General features: G+C 35.5%; 2 protein-coding genes across 5 annotated transcripts in view; both read left to right on the top strand.

The window, feature by feature from the left end:
- The window catches only part of NAT1 (N-acetyltransferase 1), a 65,612-nt gene extending 63,376 nt beyond the window's left edge, over positions 1-2,236 (top strand). For all 3 annotated transcript variants that reach the window (XM_069819267.1, XM_069819269.1, XM_069819268.1), the window contains exons 17-18: positions 744-865; positions 1,151-2,236. In XM_069819267.1, coding sequence (XP_069675368.1) covers positions 744-865; positions 1,151-1,216 — 188 coding nt within the window. In that variant the 3' untranslated portion in view covers positions 1,217-2,236. The remainder of the gene's footprint in view (positions 1-743; positions 866-1,150) is intronic.
- Positions 2,237-5,584: 3,348 nt separating this feature from the next.
- The window catches only part of Mob2 (MOB kinase activator 2), a 446,746-nt gene continuing 426,302 nt past the window's right edge, over positions 5,585-26,028 (top strand). Inside the window, exon 1 of one of the 2 annotated variants that reach the window (XM_069819273.1) lies at positions 5,585-5,867. In XM_069819273.1, coding sequence (XP_069675374.1) covers positions 5,863-5,867 — 5 coding nt within the window. In that variant the 5' untranslated portion in view covers positions 5,585-5,862. The remainder of the gene's footprint in view (positions 5,868-26,028) is intronic. The other variant, XM_069819274.1, reaches the window with a different exon arrangement.

Below are 26,028 nucleotides of genomic sequence, written 5' to 3'. Positions count from 1 at the left end.
GTCATTTGAACGTCTAACGAACTTAGTTTGCAGCAGCATTTGGTGCACAAGCCACTAGTTAAATTATAAGTCTGTTCTTTCCTTTTGGCAGTTGCAAGTGCTTATGGGTAATGTGAGGTGACCATGACTGGTGAATTTGGTTAGTGCACGTGACGTGCAAGTTTACTCTCTCAGGTGTGAATATTAGTATAAAACTGGGAATTGCTGTCAATTTGAAAGAGTGGAATTAGTATAGTAGTAGTATTTCCGGATGTTTCTAACTATAGTCCCGTCGCTCTAATTTCCGGCAGCCAATCGCGTTGCAGGGCGACTACATTTAAACGTGTGCGTCTTGTGATTTGCTTATGAAGACCTTATTCATTTCTTAAGGATCGATAAATGCTTAATATAATCGCTCGCCATTTTGGTTCTTTCGTTGTCGTTTGCAGAAAGCACATGAAGACGTTATTTGCTGCTCAATTACAGTGCGTTTGATTTATTATCATAGGAGCTACGACATGATAATGTTTGACGGTGTGGCAAACACATTCCTCGTATGGTAGCTCGGCAACGAAAGAACAAAAATGGTGAAAGATACTACCTACCTAGACTTTATAGAGCCTTCATTTCCTAAGACGTAAGCAAAGAGGAGGAGTCATGCTGGGAATAACAGCGGCGCGACTATAGAATCCAGGTTTATTCTAATTTACTTTTGCATTGTATCAATTATTTGAGAAATTCTTCAGTAAAATTTGTTGTTCTAGGTATGCTTCTGCGATGGTTCGTTAATCTCTATGACCTGGAGATAGTTGAGGAAGACGCTTTTCTCAAGTGGAAAGAAGATATTACTGATGCGTACCCTGGCAAGGGGAAAGCTCTGTTCCAGGTAAGTTTGCATGTAGTGCAATAAGGCATAGTGGCCATAAATATCGATGAGAATTATTCTCAAAATTATTACAGCATGCCTCATAGTTTAATTTTGGAAGCTGAACATGTCTCCATTATTGTAACAATGATGATAACATCTATTCCTTCATTCGCGGTTTCCACTGGAAGGTTTGTTAAATCTTTTGACAGTTGAAGACGTCTGAGTTACATACTTAATCTGCTGTTATAATCGCGCATTGTTATGTGAGTTGAATCTTTACGAGACTGGTGTTTCTGTGAACAGGTGAATCAATGGCTGATGTGGCTTGCTGAAGCGGAGTCTGAGGAGGAAGATGATGGAGATAATTAACCACTGCTTGCTACAGGACAGTGATAAGGCAGTATTAGGAAAGGGACAGAAATTGTAGGTAATGCTACGTTTTAACTGCAGCGCAAGAATGAACTCTTCGAAGCATTTTATCTATAGGATCAAAAGAGGGGGGGTTATAAAGCATCTTTTTATAGTAGAGTGGTTTTGTGCAGAGATGATGAAAGTGACAGTGACTGAGAATGGTGGTTAGGTAATGGAGCACCCAGTTTTTAAAAAAGGAATGATATACCCACAATTACCAGCATAAAAAAATCAATATTTAATATGGAAATTGTAAAAAAAAAATGACCCTGCATGAAGGGTATGAGGTTTTCAATTTTTATTAGCACTCTTTACATTGTTGAACTTTACGTTTGTGTTTTCTTACGTCGCTGGTTTCACATGTCTTGAGCAGTTAGCGTACGAGTGGTTGGGTTGCAGGTGAATGCGGTTGAGCGAGAGTGCATGTCTGATAATTAAAATCAGAGGAAATTCTATCTGGGGCCTCTCCCATATTTTTTTTTTTTTTCTTTTTTGTTTACACAATTTTTTCTTTTTTGTATGTTTATTTTGTATAAGTCTTTACCATTTAAATGTACTACTCTCCCCTTTTTATTGCCTGCTTAACTATTGTTTACTCCCCTGTAGTTCTTAAGGCCCCCCTTAATGTTTTGTACGAGGGCTTATTCCTCACAGCTGGTTGAAATTCAGTAAGAAGTGATTATCATTATAAACTAAACCATCTCACACTATTAGTATTGTAACTGATTACCCATTTATTCTAATTATAATCTTGGACGTCAAAGGGATAGGTATCTTTACCACGAATTTTTGCGACTCGTTTTTATTCTTATTGTTTACAAAGTTATATTAATATACAGTAACCATGAGTTGTAGCTTCATTCCAGAGGCATTCTTTGTAAGTAGTGTGGTCGTGTCTATAATGAATTGTTATTTCTTGGAAATGAACGTCTGTACTGTCTCATATAATAAATAAATGCCTTGGTGTAATTTATTAAACTCCTGGTACATTTGTGTTTTGTGACATTATAACCCTATGTAAAAATCCCTTATCTTCTTTAAAATGTTACATACCTAAGTTTGTTACACGATTGTGTACATAATTCTGCATAATTTTAAGATGTTTTATGATATATACATTGTACTAGTTTTTAGTGACTTGTGTTACGGCAACCTGTAAATTATATTTTGATTGGTGGTTCCTTATGAATTTCCATTCAAGAGTTCAGGTAAAAATGTAATGGTATGTAATTTTATTTAATGGAACACTTCGTGAATGTTGTGATGTTACACTTCTTATAGCAGTGCAGAAGGGAATCATTTTGTTGTTGTGATACAATAATTTATTACAGTATTATACATACATGCAGAAGTCTCACTGTATTTAATGTAACTTCAAAATGTTTGCAGCATAATTTTGGAGTTGAGTGTAAACGGGTTTCAGAATGGAAAATTGTTGAACTTTATTAAAGTATATACAATTTTTATGTTCTGATGTTGTGTTATATATTCATGGTAATTTATTAAAACAGTCCTCTCGAATTGAATGTTGCATACCTACTTAAAACTTTGTTGATGAGTCACTTAAGATCAAGAGATTGAATGTCAGTTCTGAGGTGTCTCCACTGTGAATTGCTTTCAAACAGTATATTTGCGTTAAATTCGGGGATTTTTAAAACTTCAATGGTAGAGGCTTCAATATACATGAATGAACGAATCAATATTATATAAAACGGGTATAGCAGAGTTCGAAATGTTTACATTTATTTGCAGTGATAGGGAATTTTTTCAAAACTATCGTCAAGGGTAAATGTTGTTGTTTTCTAATGCCAGGCGTTTGACAATAAAGTCATTTGACCTCTTGCACTCCAATATTTTTCAAAGATATTATCATGACCAGCCAATGAAGCACAGATTTTGAGGTGTTCCGAATCCATTTCTTGGTTTGAGTTGCACAATGGGCAGTTTGGGGACTGATATATTCCTATTCTATGCAGGTGTTTGGCCAAACAGTCATGGCCTGTTGCCAATCTAAATGCAGCTACAGACGATTTTCGTGGTAAATTAGGAATTAACTGTGGATTTTGATGCAGAGAGTTCCATTTTTTCCCTTGGGATTGTGTTATCAAATTTTGTTTGTTGAAGTTTAGATTTAGTAACAAGTCTGTAAGTAGCAGTGCTGCCCTTCTTTGCTAAAGCATTCGCATTCTCTCAAGGGTAAATGTAGAGAACAGAACTAAGCTAATGAATACAACAGTAATATATTTTAGATGAGATCTTGTATCTGAGGTGATTTGAGAGGGAATACACAAAAATTTGAACTCCAATATTAGAATGTTATACTGTTGAGTGTTCGGTATGTGTAACAGATCTGAGATTTGGTACACAAAACAGTTTAATATTCGTTGGTAAGTTGAATCCTTGTAAGCCATACATAATTATCGTCCTTAATCTGAATGATTAGTTCGTTATTATAGTTGCATAAATGAGGAGCAAACTTTCAACACTCAACATGTTCATTTTCAGAAAGTACAATTGAGATGACAAAAACTTTCATTTCTGCAATGAGCCAAATATTTATTGTAGTGAAACATATACTTTTTTTTTTTGCTCCTGGGATGTTTAAAACTTTGCGAAAGTAGGACATATTTTGAGAAACTATAAAATGGCCATATAAGGAATAGATGTGCATAAATTGATAATAGTTGCCTGATTTGTACATCATTGCAATAAAGGAAAAATGGTTTGCAGTAGTACCGGTACTGTAATAATCTGAGGAGTGAGGACTCTGGTGCAGGTGGTATAGTTTGAGGTTTGTGAAAGAGTTCAAGATTTCTGCATTTGAAGTTCAGATATTACTTGAATTTCCGTTATTTGATCTGAAGCATATATTGAAAAGAAATATGGTGTCCTGCTTTTAGCATGGGTGTTAACATAATTTTCGTTATTTTTAGAGCAACATAAATGTTTGTTTATAGTTCGGAATACTGCAGTTTAAAATTGCGAGTTTTTCTACCACCCTCCCATCGAAATTAGAATTTTGCTTACGTTGGATAGACATGAATAGTTGGAACCCAGTTTACTTTCCGTTGGTATTCTGAAATAATGCAGTTCTACAGTGCATGTGGTTGCTGGAAGTAAAAATCTTCATTGGTAATTACTGCTATATATGTTAAATACAGTCCATTTTATAGGAATGTCACTGATGAATCTTAAGAGATGTTTGTGCTCGAAAACTTTATTTGCACATTTAATAAATATTTAACGCATTAGGCCTGGACCGCGGGTTTACAAAGTTTTGATTTTAAAGATTGTTTTCTACAGCATGTGCTAGGTCAACATTTGGTCTTCCGATAGATTTATAATTTATTTGTAAACAGATTTTATGTATATTGCAACATTTGTCTGGCAAGATGTTCCTTCCAAAGTAAAGAAAACAGTCTTACGTTTCAAAGTTCATGCTGAGTGCAAAGAAGCTAATTTAAAAAAATTGATTTGGTATTTTTTTCATCGTAATGCAATTAAGCATAAATATAGATCCCCTGGCGTAGCTCTGTCGACTAAGGCGATCTGGGCGCGGGTTCGCTTCCCGCTTTGGCCGATTACCTGGTTTGGGTTTTTCCGAGGTTTTCCCCAACCGGAAGGCAAAATGTCAGGTAATCAATGGCGAATCATTGGCCTCATCTCGCTGTCACCAATCCCATCGACGGTAAATAACCTCGTAGTTGATACAGCGTCGTTAAATAACCAATAAAAAAATAAGTATAGAACACTTTCTGCCCAAAATGAGACGAGGGGGGGGGGGGGAGACTGGATAATCCTAAACACTGCAACCTATATCATCTCGCAAAGATTGTATTGGTGAGTTTTGCTGCATTAATATTATTCTGAAATTCATTTGTGCGGATTTTATTTAGAAATGGGATTGATTTGCAGAACGTGCCATGAACATATGTTGGCGTAAATTATTAGCCATGTGATTATGGCTCTCACAGCTGTTTATGGTTATCGACAGGTTGTCCAAAACATGGCAATAAAAAACTTTATATGCCTTGATATTAGGGACGAAGAATTTCTAATATTGGAAGTAAAAATGAAGTAATATATGACTCAGTTTGTAAGAAAATGCAAATCAAATCCAAGAACATACATAAATGTTGACATGTTTTCTTTAAACTCTGATAATTTTCCAATTAATGGGAAATGAAGTTTGCAACAGATGGCAGTGTTGTTCACGTCAATTCCTCAAATGTGCCTCGCGTCTGCTACTAACCCAGCGCTCCTGGTATATGTATCTTGTTCAATACAAGTGAAATTGCACAACCTTGCGTAAAGGGGAGTTGATGTGTCATAATTCCCTGGGGCTTTTCTGCGTAATGAGAAAAATAGAATAATTCGTAGTCAGGCTCCTTTCCGACAGATGGCCATGCGCTGTTTGTTTTTTAATATTGCATCATGGGAGAATTGGTTCTTGAAGTTTAAGTCGCCATGTTTGATTTTTGTGTGATTAGCAGTGGAAGTTCTAATCAAAAATATTGAAGTATAATTTATTGGTGTAGATATTTGAAAAATCTTCCAAGCTGGATAGGCTACCCGAATATCTCCGCGACACCGTGGATTGGTTTATGGGGTGAGTACAGTTCATGTTTATCACAGAAATGGCGTTTCAAATTTGGGGACCTGTAAACTGACCTTACACTCGATTGTAGGTTGACAATAAGGCCAAGGCCAGTGTCAGTCATTATGACAATGACATTTCAAATGCCATAAAAATCTGGGTGCGTTTTTGAGAAGGGTGTGGAAATGCACCCCATTAAAAACATGGATTCTCCCATATCTGCCATTTTATCACTATTGATTTTTTACACCATTGAAGAGAGCTCATTCACTTATATTTCAAGCATGCTTCTTCATTGAATCTTTAATTTAAAATCGAAATTACAGTTTTTGCGGCTTTTAACTACTGCATATAGACGCCTGTGCGTAATTTGTATTCCATAATTGTGCTGGGCATAGTGTACATGGTCGTACGATAAGTAGTTACTCTTCAGAATTCTGATTTCGGAATGTTTGAGTTATTCAGTTTATGCTTGTTTTGCACAGTTTGTATTTCATACTGTTTCGAAATGGATGTGTTGTAGCATTTTTTATCATTCGGGATAAATTATATCAACTTAATTTAATGCAGCTTTCTGGATTAAAATTTTCTGTATTTTGTGTTGCCTTCCCCAGGTGTGTAATTTTAATGTGTATTCCATTAGAATACATTACTATTTTTTAAACCTTTTGAAAATCCTTTGCTGTCACCACAACGCAATTCAAGATTGTGGCCGAAAGAAAAGAACTATAACCCTGCCAAAATGTATTCACAACTGATTTTGTGATTTGTCTTAGACATAGATCTCATTTAACGGAACATGTACGCCTAACTTTTGATCTTAAATAACTGTAAGGAGTTACAGCAGTACTGTTGAAGTGAAAAGCAAGGCTTCCAATTTAACCAAATAAAAGTACTGTTAGGGTTTTTATTGCAAGTATAGCAATTTAAGCTTATCATCATTATATTAAGAGGCGCCTTTATTAGAGTTTACATTAGCCTATAGAATTTTTAGGGTATCAAAGTTTTCAATGAATAGTCTCGCTATAGCAATGTACAGGTTTGATGTAGATTAAGTATTTAACTTAATTTGTAAAAACAAATCTACAACAGCAACACAGAGTTTCTTTTTAAATTCTAATCTTAACAAATGGGATTCCGTGAATCTCTTTCAATAATCAAGTTGTCCCAATATGACGAATTAGTGTAGGCCCTGGCTATAGTTATCCCAGCATAGAATGTTTTAAAATTACAAATGTTGCGTACAACTGAAAGAGCTGTTTTCAAGCGAAGTTTTTGTTGTTAATTGGGTATATCCGTTAGTGATAGATGTAAATGTATAAATTGTACAAAACTTATTACGGTTAAAATATAGGTTGATAAATTATTCTAAACAATGACATCAGTTATCTTTATCTTGAGATACCGCTCCTTATTGAAGATATTGAGCATCTACGTCTGCACAGTTCCAATTTTAATAAGTTAGACCTATTCAGAAATATATGGAATTAGAAATGGATTCGGAACACTTCATAATCTGTGTATTACTGACCATGACAATGTCTTTGAAAAATATTGGAGTGCAAGAAGTCAAATGACTCTGTCAAACGCCTGGGACAAACTCTTACTCTATTGGTTATTGATGTTAAATAGGCTTTCGTTAAATAGCGCTATTTTAAAGCATTCTTCATTTCAGGATCTTGTAGGGCATGAAATAATGTTAAGTTATATAGGCCTATTTTAGATGCCTTAGACCTACCATTTGTTTCCCTTCACATAATTGTAGTTCAGTAATGCTAAGACGAAAAGAACTTCTACATAAACGAGTTTTGTTGGAAAAGCTGAACGAAAAAATTAGGAAATGTTTTTTGTTATGTAGTGGGAGCATATGTTGTCTATTTCCTGTACAAGTCATTTTTCATTGATTTCTAGTGTTCTGCACAAAAATAGGTTTTTCACTGCGAACCCAGCTTTCTCCAATCTTTCCTATTTTCTGCCTTCCTCTTTGTCTCCATATACGATATATCTTATTGTTGTCTATCATCTGATATCTTCTTCTTCGCCGAACTCTTCTCCAGTTCACCATTCCTTCCAGTGCATCCTTCATTAGGCAGTTTCTTCTCAGCCAGTGACCCAACCAATTCCTTTTCCTTTTCCTGATCAGTTTTAGCATCATTCTTTCTTCACCCACTCTTTCCAACACAGCTTCATTTCTTATTCTGTCTGTCCATTTTACACGCTCCATTCTTCTCCATATCAACATTTCAAATGCTTCTAATTGTTTCTCTTCACTTCGTCGTATGTCCATGTTTCTGCCCCATACAGTGCCACACTCCACACAAAGCACTTCACTAGTCTCTTCCTTAGTTCTTTTTCCAGAGGTCCGCAAAAGATGTTCCTTAATCATAATTTAATAATGTATCGTATTTTATTTTTATTTCATTGTTATTATATAGAATCACTTACATAATAATAACACCAGAAGGAGGAAAAGCTTTTGCTTCTTTTAGCTTTGATATTTTATTCCATATTTTGAGTAAGTAAATTTAGTAGTTGTATTTAAAATCCATTAGGTTTAACAATCTGTTATATGTGATCAGGGATATAGGCTAGCCTGCAGTTGGTCTCAGGAATCTCATCTCTGATGCATTCTATCTTCCTCATCCATTCAAGTCGAAGTCCAATTTTCACTGCCATACATTATCATGGGAACCGCCATAACTTACAGAACTTACGTTGAGCATCTTGTTTTGTTTTGTTTCTTAAGTTTCATCTTATGGTTCCACAAATTCTTTGAAACTTCTGTAATTGTATACTTATGTCTTCCTTTTGGCAGTAAACCAGGGTTAGATTGGCCTAGTGCGTGTTACTATGGTCAGCACACAATAAAAAGTTTAAAAAAATTTTAGCACTGGGATTTTTATCCACATGATCCATTTCTAGTGCCATACGATATTCAGATATTTTAATTGAATAATTCTCGCTGTCAGGATTGTCTATAACAGCTGTCTTTGTGGGACACTTGTGTTGTTCATGGCGTTTGTTGTTTTAGAAATAGTAAATTAATATTGTGTAAACTTCCTTCTTCCCAACTGATAGGACTACTGGTGTTTGAAAAATTCAAGTCATTATATTTTTTGTAAGCTCAAAGTATGTTGTTGTTGTTGTCCAGTGCCTTGCATCTGGCAATGAAGCCATTAGCAGTCGTGCTTTCCAATACTTTTGAACTGTAGTTTCTTCTGATCTTAATGCTTCACAGTCTTCAAGTGGTCTTCATTCATTTCTGCTGGATCGTTACGCAGGACACATATTGGTGAAGCTGAGATACCTATTCTGTAGAGATGACTTGCTAGACAGTCATGATTTGTCAATAGTCTGAAGGCTGCAACTGCTGTTTTACTTGGTCTCTGGGGGATTATATCTGGGTTGGAAAGTAGTGTAATCCATTTTTTGTCTTTAGCATTTGTTTCTATTTCTTGTAGGTATGAATGAGAAAATTTTGTAGTGATCAAGCGTTTTATTGAGGAATATGAGAAATTATATTTGATTTATTGTAAAACCCCTTGACAGATTTTCTAGTCTATCTAAATATAAATAAAATCTATTCACATGAATAGGAGCTACATTAGCCCTGGCCAAAGTAATCCCTAATGCTAAGTTTTCTTTCGTTATAACTGTTTGCAGGCCATGTCAGAACATTGAAATTAAATTACCCAATCATTGGTTGTTGGAAACTTTGTGTAACATGGAAAAGCCAGTTATATCCAGCTGTTATCACTAAAATGGAAGAAAGTAGAATTTATGCTGACTGGAAGAAAATATAATTTAGCCTATGCTGACTGTATACATGCAATCCCTTCTGATCGGTAGGTACTGAGTATGGCCCCAGTCAGTCCCTATCCTGAGCAAGATTAATCCAGTCCTTAAAATCATTTCCCATCTCCCTCAAATCCTTTTTAATATTGTCCTCCCATCTACGTCTCGCCCTCCCAAAAGTCTTTTTCCATCAGCTCTTCCAACTAACATTATATAAATTTCTGGATTCACCCATACGTCCTACATGCCTTGTCCATCTCAAACGTCTGGATCTAATGTTCCTAGTATAAACTGGATGAAACAATGCGTGCAATTCTGCGTTGTGTATATTTCTCCATTCTCCTGTAACTTCATCCCTCTTAGCCCCAAATATTTTCTTAAGTACCTTATTCTTGGACACCCTTAACCTCTGTTCCTCTCTCAAAGTGAGAGTCCAAGCTTCTCATAATGTACAAATAATGTAAATATTGGAAGATTATATTCTCTCCTTTTTTCCACTACTCTTGCATTGTAAATATACAATACTTTCTCTTCCTGAAACCGCATTGTTCTCTCAAACTGTATGCATACACTCATTGGGTTGATTCTACGAATACGTAATAATTTTGCTTATATTTTATATGCCACATTCAAGAGATAAATACCCTTGTAACTGTTGCAGTCTCTTACCATAAATTGTTAATAATTTACAACAACGGATTCTGAAGTCAAGACCTTTACTTTGTTATAAGTTCGTGTTTTGTTTGTTTGTTTGTATGTATGTATTTATTCGCACTGCAATGGGTATATACCCGGTGGCAGTGGTAACTAATTACACTCAATAAAGACAATAATAAACACAATTAATAAAAAAATACAATTAATAATAATATTAATAATTAATACTAATAATAATAATAATAATAATAATAATAATAACAGGGAACATCCTAAATTAAATGAAGCACGATCAGTTAAAATAACATTTAAAGTAAATCTAATTTGTACCTTAAACCTATGTCCGAACTAAAACCCACGAGTATGATATGTTCATATCTGCACAAGTACCTTTCAACACTACACTCATTTCGCTGTCAATTCACTCACTGCACTGGAACTACGACACATTTCACTGGTTCTATCCTGATTTCACTAACACTTCAAAAACATTTCACTGTTCAAATAGTTTGCACTGCCACTATAAACTATAAAGCTTCACTGACAGGAATACGTTTCACTTACTCGACACACTTCACTGACACAACATAATTCTTCACTGATAGAAGACTTCAATAACAAAATATCAATTACACCATTTAAATACTGTGTATAATTATCGTCTATTAGTAAAGTCTTTAAGCCCATTTTTAAATACATTTTTGGTTGTTGGTAAAGCCTTTAGTAAGTCTGCAGGTAAAGCATTCCAGTCCCTGATAGTACGATTGAGAAAAGAAAACTTTCCAGTGTCCGTCCTCTGTCTTCTTTCCCTCAATTTATAAGAGTGGTCGTTCCTTGAAGAGTTTAGTGTAATGTAATGAGAGAGGAACAGAGAATAAGGGTGTATGAGAATAAGGTTCTCTCTAGGAAAATATTTGGGGCTAAGAGGGATGAGGTTACAGGAGAATGAAGAAAGTTCAGCAATGCAGAGCTGCACGCATTGTATTCTTCACCTGACATAATTAGGAACAAATCCAGACGTTTGAGATGGGCAGGGCATGTAGTACGTATGAGCGAATCCAGAAATGTATATAATAATAATAATAATAATTATTATTATTATTATTATTATTATTTATTTATTTATTTATTTATTTATTTAATCTGGCAGAGCTAAGGCCAGTAGGCCTTCTCTTCCGCCCAGCCAGACTCTAATTCTAATTAAATACATTTGCTTACATAGTTATTACATTAATATCTAGATCATAAAACAACATGAAAGTAAATAATGAAAATTGGATAACTAATGTTAGTGTGACAATAATAAACATTGGTAAGAAATAGTTATAATAATAATAAAAAAAGGTAAAGGTATCCCCGTAACATGCCATGAAGGCACTGGGGGGGCATGGAGGTAGAGCCCCATGCTTTCCATGACCTCGGCACTAGAATGAGGTGGTGTGGTCGGCACCACGCTCTGACCGCCTTTTACCTCGGGGGAAGACCCGGTACTCAATTTAATAGGAGGCTGAGTGAACCTCGGGGCTGTTCTGAAAGTTTGGCAACGAGAAAAAATCCTGTCACCACCTGGGATCGAACCCCGGACCTTCCAGTCCGTAGCCAGCTGCTCTACCAACTGAGCTACCCGGCGTCATAATAATAATAATAATAATAATAATAATAATAATGAGATAATTTAGATAACTTATTTATCTGTGATATATATAACTATTAAACATTGAGAAACCTGAAACAGCTATTATTGTTAACAAGAATTGTTAGAAAAATATCTCGTTAGCCTATTCTTAAATTGGTTTGATGTCTGGCAGTCCCTGACATTACTGGGTAGGGAATTCCAAAGTCGAGGAACAGCCACAGTGAAAGAAGATGAATATGAGGATGTTCGGTGGGAGGGAATGGATAATATTGAGGAGTGTTATGATCGTGTGTCTAGGTTATGATGGGTGGATAAATTTTGAAAACGAGACGCAAGATAGACAGGAGTGGAGAAATGCAATAGAGTGCCTAGAGGCCTAGAGTGTTAGTTGGGAGGCCGAGACGTAGATGGGAAGATTATATTAAAATGGATTTGAGGGAGGTGGGGTATGATGGTAGAGACTGGATTAATCTTGCTCAGGATAGGGACCAATGGCGAGCTTATGTGAGGGCGGCAATGAACCTCCGGGTTCCTTAAGAGCCAGTAAGTAAGTAATGTTTATAGTATTCGTTACTAGCCTAAAACTAAATACATGTACATTGTGTCCCGTACAATCACTATCACAAAGAAATATAAATATCTCGTCACTCGGTAAATTTAAAAATATGTTTCTCATATTGTCTCATGTAGAAACTCTCCAAGTTTGGTAACAATGAAAATTATGACGCTAGTGCGCATGCGCGGGGTATGACAACACATAGAGTTAAAATGGCAGAATTCACGGTACAGCAGAAAGTGAAATGTTGTTATTGGTTAGCCGAATTGAAGTTCCCAATTCCAGTGCAAAGACGATTTAGGCAGGAATATGGTGCAAATTCTCCAGAGCGTCATACCATTGTGAAATGGTATAATCGGCTGTTGGAAACAGGTTCTGTGTTAAGGAAGAAGGGAAGCAGCAACAAAAGCAGTGTCCTCAACTAAAGTTGAAGATGTTAGGCAAGCATTTCAGCGCAATCCAAGGAAATCAATTTGACGGGCCAGTTAGAGCCGGGTATTCCGAAGTCGACTATTCAAACATTGTCCATAAAAGATTGCGACTCAGAGCATACAAAATCCAACTTGTGCAAAAGCTGCAGCTTGTGCTTCCGTGACAGTTGTATTGCTGCGAAACACATGGAGGGAGATAGAATACCGTCTTGATATTGTTCCGGCCACCAGAGGCGTACATGAGATCTATTGAAACTTGGTGAGTTTTTCTAACATAAAATCTAAGTCCGGTTATTCTGTCGCTATTACTTTAGGAGATATTCTGGTTTCTTTGTGATAGTGATTCTACGGGACACACTGTATATAGTATATTGGTTTTTGTCTAAAGGTTCTAGGACTGCTACAAATGTTTCGATATAAGTCGTATTTGTGTTATAAATACTGTATCAGTTTTTAACATCGATTATGGTGGTTTTAAATTTGTTTTATCGTTTAACGACTCTTTATCAGCTGCACTGTTACCAATCGTCGGTGCAGTTGGTGGTGGCCGACGAAATGAAACCGGGGTTCGACGTGGGATTACCTGACATTCACCATATGTATACAGTCGGAAAAAGAAATGAAACCGGGTAAAGATCCCAACCAGATTCGAACCCACATGCGTGTGTTAATTGGTAGTAGTGGGGATTTTATTTTGTCTGATTGTCGGAGTTGGTAGAGAATAGCGTCTTCAGTGGTATTCTAAAACAGTGCAAGCTTCGTCCATTACTGACTTTGAGTATAATACCGGAAGAATTTTATTGTCCACCCTCTAAACCATACGTTCTTAATCCTTTCATATTCAACATTTGAGATGTTTTTCTCATACACATATTTGTTGCAATATAGGCCTATTGCTAGTAATATGTTTTCTAAAATATTTCCTGGCCAGAAAACATATTTTTTCCACCGTCGCGTCGTTATTGACCGCTCTGTTGTATAATGGTATGACACGGGTTGTAGGTGGAGCGTGGGAGAAATCCACGCGCCCATAGTTCACTTACATGAACTCATTGTGTTGACTCCCAACTTTCGAAATGGACGAGAAATGACCCGTAAGTTTTGCTAGGAGCCCTCTGAGCCAAGTGCAGTGTTCATTAACGTGTATTGCTAGCAGGCAGGAAGAACCTCTTTGTTAGGTCCACATGATTTTCATGAAAATAACTTCGAAAAAAGAGCACTTCTAATTTTTTTTTCGTTATGAATAATATCGCATTAAAAGCATCTGAAGCTGAAGATTCCCCAGTTTCAATATCTGGACCGGTATGTTTTTTTTTTTTAATTACAGACGTTAACAGTAACATTTCTGTTCATTTTTTTGTCACGTGAAAAGTCTCAGTCTGCTTCATGCTTTGTTGCATTACGTATCTTTTGTTATTCTTACTGTCTCATTACATAAATATTTCCTATTTACCTTGTATTAAACTTAACAATAGCTTGTGATATACATTTATATCAGTAACCATTGATATACATACATTCACACATACGTACATACATACGTACATATATACGTACATACACACATACGTACATATATACATACATACGTACATATATATACATACATACATACGTACATATATACATACATACGTACGTACGTACATACATACGTACATACATACATACAGACATACATACACACATACGTACATATATACATACATACGTACATATATACATACATACGTACATACATACGTAGATACATACATACATACACACGTACATATATACATACATACTTACTTACGTACATATATACATACATACATACATACACACATACGTACATATATACATACATACATACGTACATACATACACACATACGTACATATATACATACATACGTACATATATACATACATACATACATATTCGTGATTTAGTTATTTTTCAGTATTTCTAGGAAGGCAAGATAGAATACTTTCTTAACAATAATTTTTTTTTTCTGTCGATATATTCAAATGCTATATAATATGTGAGTGCTTTAAAATGTATTTAATGTCATTGTGTAGACTACAGTACAATAATATTGAATTCATAAACAATGTTTCACATTTAAATTTTATATTGTATGCCATTTTGTACAACAGTAATGGGGAAACCTGCTTCATATTATGTATTTCCTTTTCTTCCTGCTTTCAATATTGCAGGGTGACCGTAAAGTCTGGATACTAGGCAAATAGGCCTACATCCATTCCCTTTTCCATATTTTCTCTCTTGTTTTCTTTTTCCCTCGTTTTCATCCACATCCTTATTTTCTTGTTCCCTTTTCCCTTACCTCGTTTTCTTATCTCCTTTCCTTCAATTCTTCACTTTCTTTTCTTCCCTCCATCTTCTCTTCCGTTTACTCTTCTTTTCCTTCCAATCTTCTCATTTTCCCTTCATTTTCTTCACATATTTTTCATTTACATTATGTTTCTCATTTTTTTCTTCGTTTCCTAACCTTTTTCTTTTTTCTCTCTTTTCCTAATCTTTACTTCCTTGTCCCCTTTTCTTCCTTACCGGTACCTTCTTCTCCTCTTTCTGTTTTTCTGTTCCTCCGGTTCTCTTTCTCGTCTTCATCTTCGCCTCTTCTTTGTTTCTTAATATATATATTTTTTTCATTTTCTCTTCTTCGTTGCCTTTTGAACCTCTTTTCATTCACATCATTTTTCCTTCTTTTTCTCTTTCTGTTCATCTATTCTCCCTTCCCGTCTTTTCTTCATGCTGCTTCTTTAATTTCTTTTCCTCTTCCTTGTGTCCGAACTTTTATGGCCATTTAATGTGTACACCCTTCTGTGGGTAAATAGCAGTAATCTATGGGTATACTTCTAAAGAGTCCATATGTAGGTGTAATGTTAAGGAATCTAAGGGCGTTTTTCTCAGCTTATTCGCCGTTGATGCAACTCAGCATATCTGTATGTAGATTTGAATAGTTAACAGATATAATTGTGTGAGAGAAGTTCGAGTTCCGAGCATGTATGTCGTGGTCGAAGTCGAGATTTGATAATAAATGAGACCCATTCTTTTGTAAACAATATTCTAGTATTTTTGGCAATGATAATAGCGTTTTGTTCTACGTTCTTAAAACACAATACTGGCATTTTATTATAAAATATATTTCTATCTATATTTACAAAATTAGCATAAATATATACTTATCTACATTTTAACTCCGTTGCTGTACACGACAAGTTTTTGTAGAGTGAAACCTTTTCTGTTATCTCAGCACGTTCTTGTAGAAGAAGGAAGGCTTTACCATCGCACAATGGATAAAGAAGGGCTTAAGTCGTTGACTTCACTTTGACTAATTCTGATGTCTGCGAGCGCTCCCTCTGGGTAACACGCTGTAAACTTAATTTGAACGACTAACTTAGTCGTTGATAGTTGTAAAAATTACATTTCAAACTTTTGAGTTAATTACTTAGGCATGTCTTGCGAGGTTTGAAACTTGCACAATGGTCGGATTCTAGTCCCAAGTTCAATGACAAATATTCCTTTTTATTTCAGCCCCCAGTTCCTCAGTTACGGGGGGACTGAACTGAATGTTAAGATAAAAGATACATGAATAATTTTTTACATACTAGTTCTGGGTATTACTTGGTACATACATGCAAATTTTTAAAGCTGTAGTGTAAAAATGTCAGCATTATTAATTATACATATTAATTTTAAGTTAATATTTTGATAAGTTATTATAATTCCTATCTTGTGCTACACTTTCACCAATTTTTTAAAATAATGTTCTTCTCAAGGTAGCTTATGACATGGTAAAACATAATTGGCATTTAATTCCTAAATTTAATAATTTTAAAATTAAAAAAAATCGTGTGTATTAGGGAATTAAACATTTTTAGACACAATCATACTTTACACTATATAAGATTGAATGCCAGTTATAAAATATTGGAATACCATGAAAGAGCAGAAAAAATTTCAGAACAATATGTCAATAAATGTGACAGTAGATAGATTTTGAAGAAGTGAATGCGTACAAAAAAATTAAACCGAGAAAATAGACATCAATGTTTAAATCAACTGAATTTTGGTTATTTTTTAAACTATAAAAGATACTTACTTACTGGCTTCTAAGGAACCCGGAGGTTCATTGCCGCCCTCACATAAGCCCGCCATTGGTCCCTATCCTGAGCAAGATTAATCCAGTCTCTATCATCATATCCCACCTCACTCAAATCCATTTTAATATTATTCTTTTTTGCATACTAGTTCTGAGCATTACTTACTACGTACATGCATATTTCCAAAGCTGTAATGTAAGTAATATCAGCATTATTAATAATTCATATTAATTTTATGTTAATAGGCTATTTTGATAATATAGTATAGGGAAGCATACATCCTGAAACTCTATCAGTTGGAAAAATATATGTACTATCTGAAACGGACTCTCTGTCTCAATGTGCAAACAATCAGTTAGAAAATTGAGGAAAACCACAGTAATTTTGAAATAAAGAAACGAGACACCTTGCAGAGGGAGTAGGCGTGACCCAGGCGTGGCATTTAAATAGCGCATGACTTCAAAAATGGCTGCAGAAACATCTGTTGGAAGGGGAATATGCAAATGAAACTTCGTGAAATGATTCTAGAATTTGTTAATGTAAAAATTAAAAAATCGCCTTTTTAGGCCATATATACATATTTTTCAATTCACTCCCTCAATAATAATAATAATAATAATAATAATAATAATAATTATTATTATTATTATTATTATTATTATTATTATTGTAGAGCAGCTGGCTACGGACTGAAAGGGCCGGGGTTCGATCCCAGGTGGTGACAGGATTTTTTCTCGTTGCCAAACTTTCAGAACGGCCCCAAGGTTCACTCAGCCTTCTATAAAATTGAGTACCGGGTCTTTCCCGGGGATAAAAGGCGGTCAGAGCGTGGTGCCGACCACACCACCTCATTCTAGTGCCGAGGTCATGGAAAGCATGGGGTTCTACCTCCATGCCCCCCAAGTGCCTTCATGGCATGTTACGGGGATACCTTTACCTTTTTATTATTATTATTATTATTATTATTATTATTATACTTATAAATGTCTTTTAGAGAACCCGGAGGTTCATTTCCGCCCTCACATAAGCTCGCCATCGATCCCTATCGCGTGCAAAATCAATCCAGTCTCTACTATCATAATTATCCCAACTCTCTCAAATCCATTTTAATATTATCCTCTCATCTATGTCTCGGCATCCCCAAAGGTCTTTTCCCTCAGGTCTCCCAACTAACACACTATATGCATTTCTGGATTCACCCATACGTGCTACATGCCCTGCCCATCTCAAACGTCTGGATTTAATGTTCAATAATAATAATAATAATAATAATAATAATAATAATAATAATCCGTGGCACGACATCCCATGGGATGTCAAGGCCTAGTGATTATCACATGCCCACATGCCTTAGCAGTAAAGTATCATACAACCATTATGGGATAACATGTGTTCAGCACGATCACCTTCCCTCTCCCAGCTGTTATTGCTGGCTTTGTGGGAATTGGCTCGATACAGTGACCAAAATAATTGCATGAAAAAATTTCTTCCCCAGCGAGGTTTCGAACCAGCGCTCACTGTATACTGCTAGACTACAAGGTCACGGCGCCGAACTTACAAGCATGAGACAGTTAAATCATATATATGCTTCATATTCATATGGAATAAATTATAGACAATGTAGATGAACCATTTTAATGTGACACATATGTAGGCCTACTGTAAGGGAAAGATTGAAAGATTTATGTGTAGGCCTACCCAGGAGTTTCGTGTAATATAAATCACTTTATCTGTGTTGAGCACGATGTCTTGTTTACGTCTTTGATTTAGCGTACATTAAATATAGGTCAGACGACATGAGCTCATTAGTCTTCAATCAGATGATAGCCTGTCAATAATTTATCTTGGGATAGTTAGTCTTGTGGTACGTTTGTGGTAAGTGTTGTGAAACTTGTGTGTCCAAGGTTGTTTAGTGTCACGTGAGGAACACAGCTCAAGGACTGAACATACGTGACCGTAAGGAATAGCTTTTTAGGAGCAAATCTATAAATAAACGAACAATATTTCCAGAGTTCGTCTCTTCATAGTGTTGTCTCTGAACGTCAGTTGGAGTGAATACGGCGTGGAAGTGGAACGTTAGTAACTCTCATAAGAATCTCATTACACCGCTGTTATTACTCGTGGACATTTCTCTTCCATATTCTTGCCTTAATTTTGTAACACCTGTGTGAATATTTCACCTCACCGATTTATTAATTTCTATTCTCTGTAGGCTACTTTGTAATGCAGAGTTTATGTAGACTAATCAGAAATGACAACATCGTCAGCAATTGGGAGTATAAAACATAATTACAGATACAGAAACGTACAGAAGAAAATGGAAGGACCATGTATACAGGGTGTCTTCAAAATTATATAGATAGTAGAGGACTCTAAAACTGAGCATTTGACATGGAACCATTGGTCGGAAATGCAAATTTCAGGAGCTATAAGGTATTGAACATGTAGGCCAAATAAGTTTCAAGAACATTTTTGCAAGCTGCTTTAATTTTTTTCACACATAAACAACTTACATTTCATAGCAACTGTTCAAAGTGGTGATCACCAGCCTTGATATATCCAGAACAATGCATGACATTTTGCTCTACACTCTTAAAATAATATCCCTAGTGTCGGTTGTACAGTGAGGCAGGCAGATAAGAATCTGTTGCCCAGGTGATTATGAATGTAATGTGGGCAGTGTTACAATCACATTCTCTTGCAAACAACAAGATATTTAATGTTTTATTTCCAAAGCAACATACACCTCATAGCAACAACTTAGAGTTCAGTGCAGTTGTTGAAAGTGACGACCACCTGTCTCAATACATGCATTACAACGATGCATAAACGTAGTAAGCAATAACAAATATCACCATGGAAGCGCCAGGCAGTTGTTTGTTATGAAAATTAAAACAGCTTACAGAAACGTCCCTCACACACACCTGTATAATTTTGACCCTAAAGGTTGAAGACACTCTGTATAGAATGTTAAGCGGTAGATTACCTAGACTTGTATTTCGCTATAGACCAAAGGGAACCAATCTATTGGAAGATCCAGTACTAAATGGAGAGATCAAAATTTTAATAAACATTTCTAACGTGTTGCTTCGGAACGAGGAAAGCAGTACTCATACCGTGTTAAGGAAGGTGATGAATTTACGAAATTCAAATTCAAATTCAAATTTATTTACAATTTACATTTGAATTTACATTTGGATAGATACCCGAAATGAGCATATGCTCGTGCTCGGGTACAGTCCAGTAGTCTACATAAATTTTACAGGGTTCAAATAATAATGCTGATATAAAATAATAGTAGTAATAATAATGATAATAATAATAATAATAATAATAATAATAATAATAATAATAATAGAATAATCGTGACAGAAATGATACAAAGATTGTAATACAAAATAATTCATTAATAATAATAATAATAATAATAATAATAATAATAGTGATAAAACAAAAATATTTACAATAATAAAATAAATACTAAGACGGATAAAATAAAATATAAAACCACTAGCGAGAGTTAACACAACTTAAATAAGCATATAATAACCGGAAAAAATGCCAAACTCGAAAATCAACAGAAAAGTTCATTGTATCGCAGACGACAGCAACCGCCGTATTGACATTGTGTTGTGCATTAATGGTAGTAGTGGGGAGCTTAAAGTCTACGTAACTGCCGTTCTCTTCGAATCTTCTCGTACAATCATGGGAAGTTAATGCTGCAAAAACAAAATGTCTACGAGTCAAACTGTTCATTATTACCAGGATAAATACAAATAATACTGAAATATATTAATCGAGTTTCAGTTATAGATCTCCTTTTGTGCAAGAGGTATCATATCAAAATATTTTATGACTGGCGGGGAAAATATAAATTTCAATAACTTTCTAGTGACAAGTACAATAATAATAATAATAATAATAATAATAATAATAATAATAATAATAATATAGTAGTAATAGTAATAATAATAGTAGTAATAATAGTATTAATAATAATAATAATAATAATAATAGTCATCATTATCATCATCATCATCATATCTCTTTTCCCTGTCCTTTACAGAGGTTACTAGACTGATTGAACTACCCATGAAAGTTCCAATTATGACTTTTTTCACTCCAGAATTCGCCGTTTCACTAACGCTTAAAGAATTTTGAAGAGGAAACAGACCGAAAAGGAGATCTAAATCCTCTAGAACACGTAAGAGGGAAAGCCAGTCGCTAAGCACGTACTGTTATAATCCACACGATGTGCCTTCATAGTCACAGGATCGTGTCTTTGTATAGCAAACGTTGAGGAGCACTGAATGAAAACAAAGCTTTGAGAGTTTTAGAACAGTTTGCAAAAGCCCGCAATGCTTTATGTGATATGGTTTCAGAGTTATGATTGATTGTAAAAATAACTGGACTTCAGGGACACGGTGTTTTGGAGTAAGGGATGCTGTTTATTTTGTACCGTACACAATAATAAGAATCGTCATCTTCATCTTTTCTTTCTGTTCTTGCAAGTTGTTACGAGAGTGACTGTACTACCCATGAGACTTCTGTATTTCTGATGACTGTTACTCCTACCTCGGAATTTACCGTATCTCAGACGTTTAAAAGGCTTTGAAGGGAAACATACGGAAAAGGGGGATGTAATCCACAAGAATACGTAAGGGGAAAATCCAACCGTTAAGCACGTTTATTAATCCACGAGATACGAATATATGCAACTTTATAGCCACAGGTTCGTGACAGTATAGTAGCACCGCTTAGTGATATTAAGTCTTACTTACAAATGGCTTTTAAGGAACCCGGAGGTTCATTGTCGCCTTCATATAAGCCCGCCATCGGTCCTTATCCTGTGCAAGATTAATCTAATCTCTATCATCATATCCCACCTCCCTCAAATCCATTTTAATGTTATCCTCCCATCTACGTCTCGGCCTCCCCAAAGGTCTTTTTTCCCTCCGGTCTCCCAATTAACACATGCATTTCGCCCATACATGCTACATGCCCTGTCCATCTCAAACGTCTGGATTTAATGTTCCTAATTATGTCAGGTGAAGAATACAATGCGTGCAGTTCTGCGTTGTGTAACTTTTTTTCGTTCTCCTGTAACTTCATCCCTCTTAGCCCCAAATATTTTTCTACGAACCTTATTCTCAAACACCCTTAATCTCTGTTCGGTGTTAAGGCTACTACTACAATCACATCCACTGTTACTATTACAACTACATCTATTACTGCCGCTACCAGTACTAGTGCTAAGTATACTACCTCCACTAGCCTACTACTATATCTGCTAAGTCTGTTACTTCCAATATTGCTACTATTATTGCTTACAATTTTTGCTACTACTACTACTACTACTACTACTACTACTACCACCACCACCATCACTATTGTTACTATCACATCTACTACTACTGTCACAAGCACTACTACAGCTACTACTACTGAAACGCGTAAATCGTATGAGAAAGTACGTGACAAGTTTGATACTCATTTTGTTTTTACCGTGTGCCGCTGGACGTCAGGGGCAAGAAATCTGTAATTATCTGTTTAGCATGCAACTTTAATTTTAATAGTAGACATTACCTATGTGTAAGCTTCGAATCTCGCCAAGGATATACAGGATGGATGGTAACCTCTGCACCAAAATTTAAAGAGGTGGTTCTACAGATTAAATATAACAATACTTTTATTACACTTTTCCTTCGATGAAGCACCGTTAAGCAGGAAAAAAAATAGTCGTTGCCCAATGTTTGCAACGCTCTATTGCGGTAACGGCCCGAGAGAAATGGCTTATACATGCAGATAGGTAAAAATAATCTGAACAATTTGCAATACTTGGGAAGAGTGGCATAAGTCAGTTTCCACAAACATTTTTTATAAATTTATTGACAACTTACGGAACATCTGCTCGCTTGGGAAGAGACATAAGTATTTCTCACATTACAATAATTCATACAGAAGAAAATCTAATCGACATAAACTAGTGTGAAGACAGTTATTTTCCTTCTCCTGTAAAATTAACATTTTTGACTTGTGCCACTTTTCCCGAGCACTACAGAATTAATGCCTTGAATTTTTTTTTTTTTTTCAAATTAAACCGTTTAACCATGAATTTAAACACACACAGAGAGAGCCCTCCAGTGAAATTGACAACAAGGATCCAGAATACAGAAGTTATGTTTTTTAAGTCGAATAATTAAAAAATATTAAATTTTGGATTAGGGATTCGTTTGATGCCAAAATGTCATATTGACAAAATTACCTTTCTTGAAAATATAAATGATATTGAATGATACGTAAAGAGTCCCTAACAATTTGTAATAAGATATTTCGTATTTGAAAGACTTCGAATTTTAATTTCACTAATAGTTGGTAGGTAGATTGTGGAAGGGAATCTCTCGCTCCAAATAACATACCTCTGACGACCAATCGTTGAAATAAATTTGCAACGCAGCGCACGTCGCGTATTAGCGATTGACTACAGCAGAGGAGGAGGGGAAGGTAAGGAGTGCAAGCTACGCTTGCTTAGAGTTATTGCAGCAGCCGTGATGTTGCCAAATGCTTCATAGAAACATAACGATTACCTCTAAAACGGTCAATGTTAGAGGAAAAAGTTATTTAGATTTTTCAAATCTCTCCTCATGATTTATCACCAGTTTCAAGTCACGCCTCGGCAGCGTAGTTGGTATAGTGCTGGCCTTCTATGCTCGAGGTTGCGGGTTCGATCCCGCCCCAGGTCGATGCCATTTAAGCGTGTTTAAATGTGAAAGGCTCATGTCAGTAGATTTACTGGCATGTAAAAGGACTCCTGCGGGACAAAATTCCGACACACCAGCGACTCTGGTATAATCTCTGCAGTTGCGAGCATCGTTAAATAAACCATAATTTTTTTAACCAGTTTCATTTTGGTGCAGAGGTTACCGGCCATTCTGTAGTTGTTTGCCTTTGTCAATGTAATATCCAATGTAATCTTAGATTGTTTCTATGGTGCGGCAATCTTGCCATCTGCCCGTTTAGTGTGAGGTCGAAGAAGCCAGAGAAATTAAAATGGACTAGGGATAGAATCTCAGTGAAGTTACAAATCCCATTATACACACTTGCATATTTTCTAATGATTTGTTAGGCCTCGGACATGTCGGCGAACATCGTTATGTTAAATAATCCCGTCGTCACAGTTAAGTTTATTTTTCTCTTTATGTTACGAATATCGATTGAGAGAAGTGTGAATGCTGTCATTTCGTCAGGTGTGACACTGAATTGACTGCAGGGAAGCTCTCACGGTTGTGCGCCCCATTTCCTGATTACTGGCTGCATATGGCTCTCTGTAATCCTGCCGACATTGAACGTGCTTCAGGGATCACCGTATCATATGCTCCTCACTGAATATTTTCTGACAGCTATTGAAAACGCACTGCATAGAACTTGTGATATTACTCTACTCTTACATTTTTCTTTTTGCATTAAAAAGGTTCGAAGTTCTTTTCTTCTCGTCATTGATACTTGACACTATTGACATTTCGTCATATTTTGCAATTTAGTACTACAAACTACAAAAAATTCGGTTTCGGTGTATTTATGACATTAATATCAAATAAAATTAAACATATTTTTGTTAAAAGCATTTTTCGTGCTGATTCAAAATGTGCTTTCAAAATGTTTCTATCACTCAGGATTTTTGAGTAATTATATTAAATGTAATTTTAACTTTTCTAATACTGGTTCCTTGTAACATTTTACCTAAAATGTGTGTGAAATAGATTTTAGGCTATACTTGGCTTGAGAAGCACCTCTTTTTAGTGTCCAGCAGTAGTCTGCCAGAATATTTAGGCTCCATTTTGCGTGGTAGCACCTTTCCATTTCAGAAAAATTCTGGTGAAAACGCTCTCCACGTTCATCGCTCACTACCCAAAGGATTTGAGGACAAAAAATTACGAGAATCCATGAAGTTATTTTGAGAGACATATTACACCCCATCACGTTATAGTTCTGAATCAGCTCGTTGACAAGTTCTCTATAATCTTCTGATCTGTGATTCCTAGAAAGTAGCAGTCTGTTGAATGATCCTTAGGTTTCCGTCATGTCATTGGAACTGGAAAAGGCATATGACGGGATCCTTTTAGCCAACCAGTTAATAGAATTACATGGAGCAAAACAGATTTCATGGGCCCAGTTCCTGTCCTCATCTATTTTACAATCAAAATAACACTCGTAAGCTCTTTCAACTAGTATAGTAAAAATTCGCCTGTGCGCTTTCGAAGTTAACTGTAAACGTAACAAATTTGTTTATATGATTTACACAGTATTTCGAGGTATGTTTCATTTATAAGATACTTTTACCGCACTTAAAAATTAGGACAAAAAACATACTGAAAATACGGGAGATTTTGGAAATAATTGCTAAAATCGTTCCATCAAGACATTATCAATATGTTTTATCTTTCGGAGCATGTTATCTAGAGTATAACTACGCAAAAGTAATTTAATGTGTAGCCTACCTGCTTCAGCACGGGTAGAAAGTTCACAAGAAGAAAACTTCCACGAAGAAAGGAGAGAGGATGTCCGATCTTTAATGAAGCCATAATCTTCAGTGTGCCGGCTCACACATTACAGCAGTCGATGCAAACCACGCAACGAAGATTCAATTAAGTATTGGTAGGCCTATAATAGTTTTATTCGGACATTTAATTATATAAATTTAAAAACTATGAAATCTGCATCGACATGGGGAGTTATTAATAATGGAATTCCTCAAAGATCAATATTAGGTCCCCTACTTTTTCTAGTGTTTATAAATGATTTTGCCCCCCTAATAAAAGATGTAGGTCATCCCATATTATTTGCAGATGACATTTAATTAAAATAATAATAATAATAATAATAATAATAATAATAAATTTAAAATGAATCTCATAGCGGTATTAATACTTACAACTTGCTTTGTATTCATTCAGAAACTTTTACAAAATTGAAATTTCCCTTAACAAAA

Source organism: Periplaneta americana, chromosome 2 (genome assembly GCF_040183065.1).
Source record: "Periplaneta americana isolate PAMFEO1 chromosome 2, P.americana_PAMFEO1_priV1, whole genome shotgun sequence".
Taxonomy (NCBI): Eukaryota; Metazoa; Arthropoda; class Insecta; order Blattodea; family Blattidae; genus Periplaneta; species Periplaneta americana.
The sequence above is the reverse complement of the archived record's forward strand: the minus strand, read 5'-3'. Positions and strand labels throughout refer to the sequence as shown.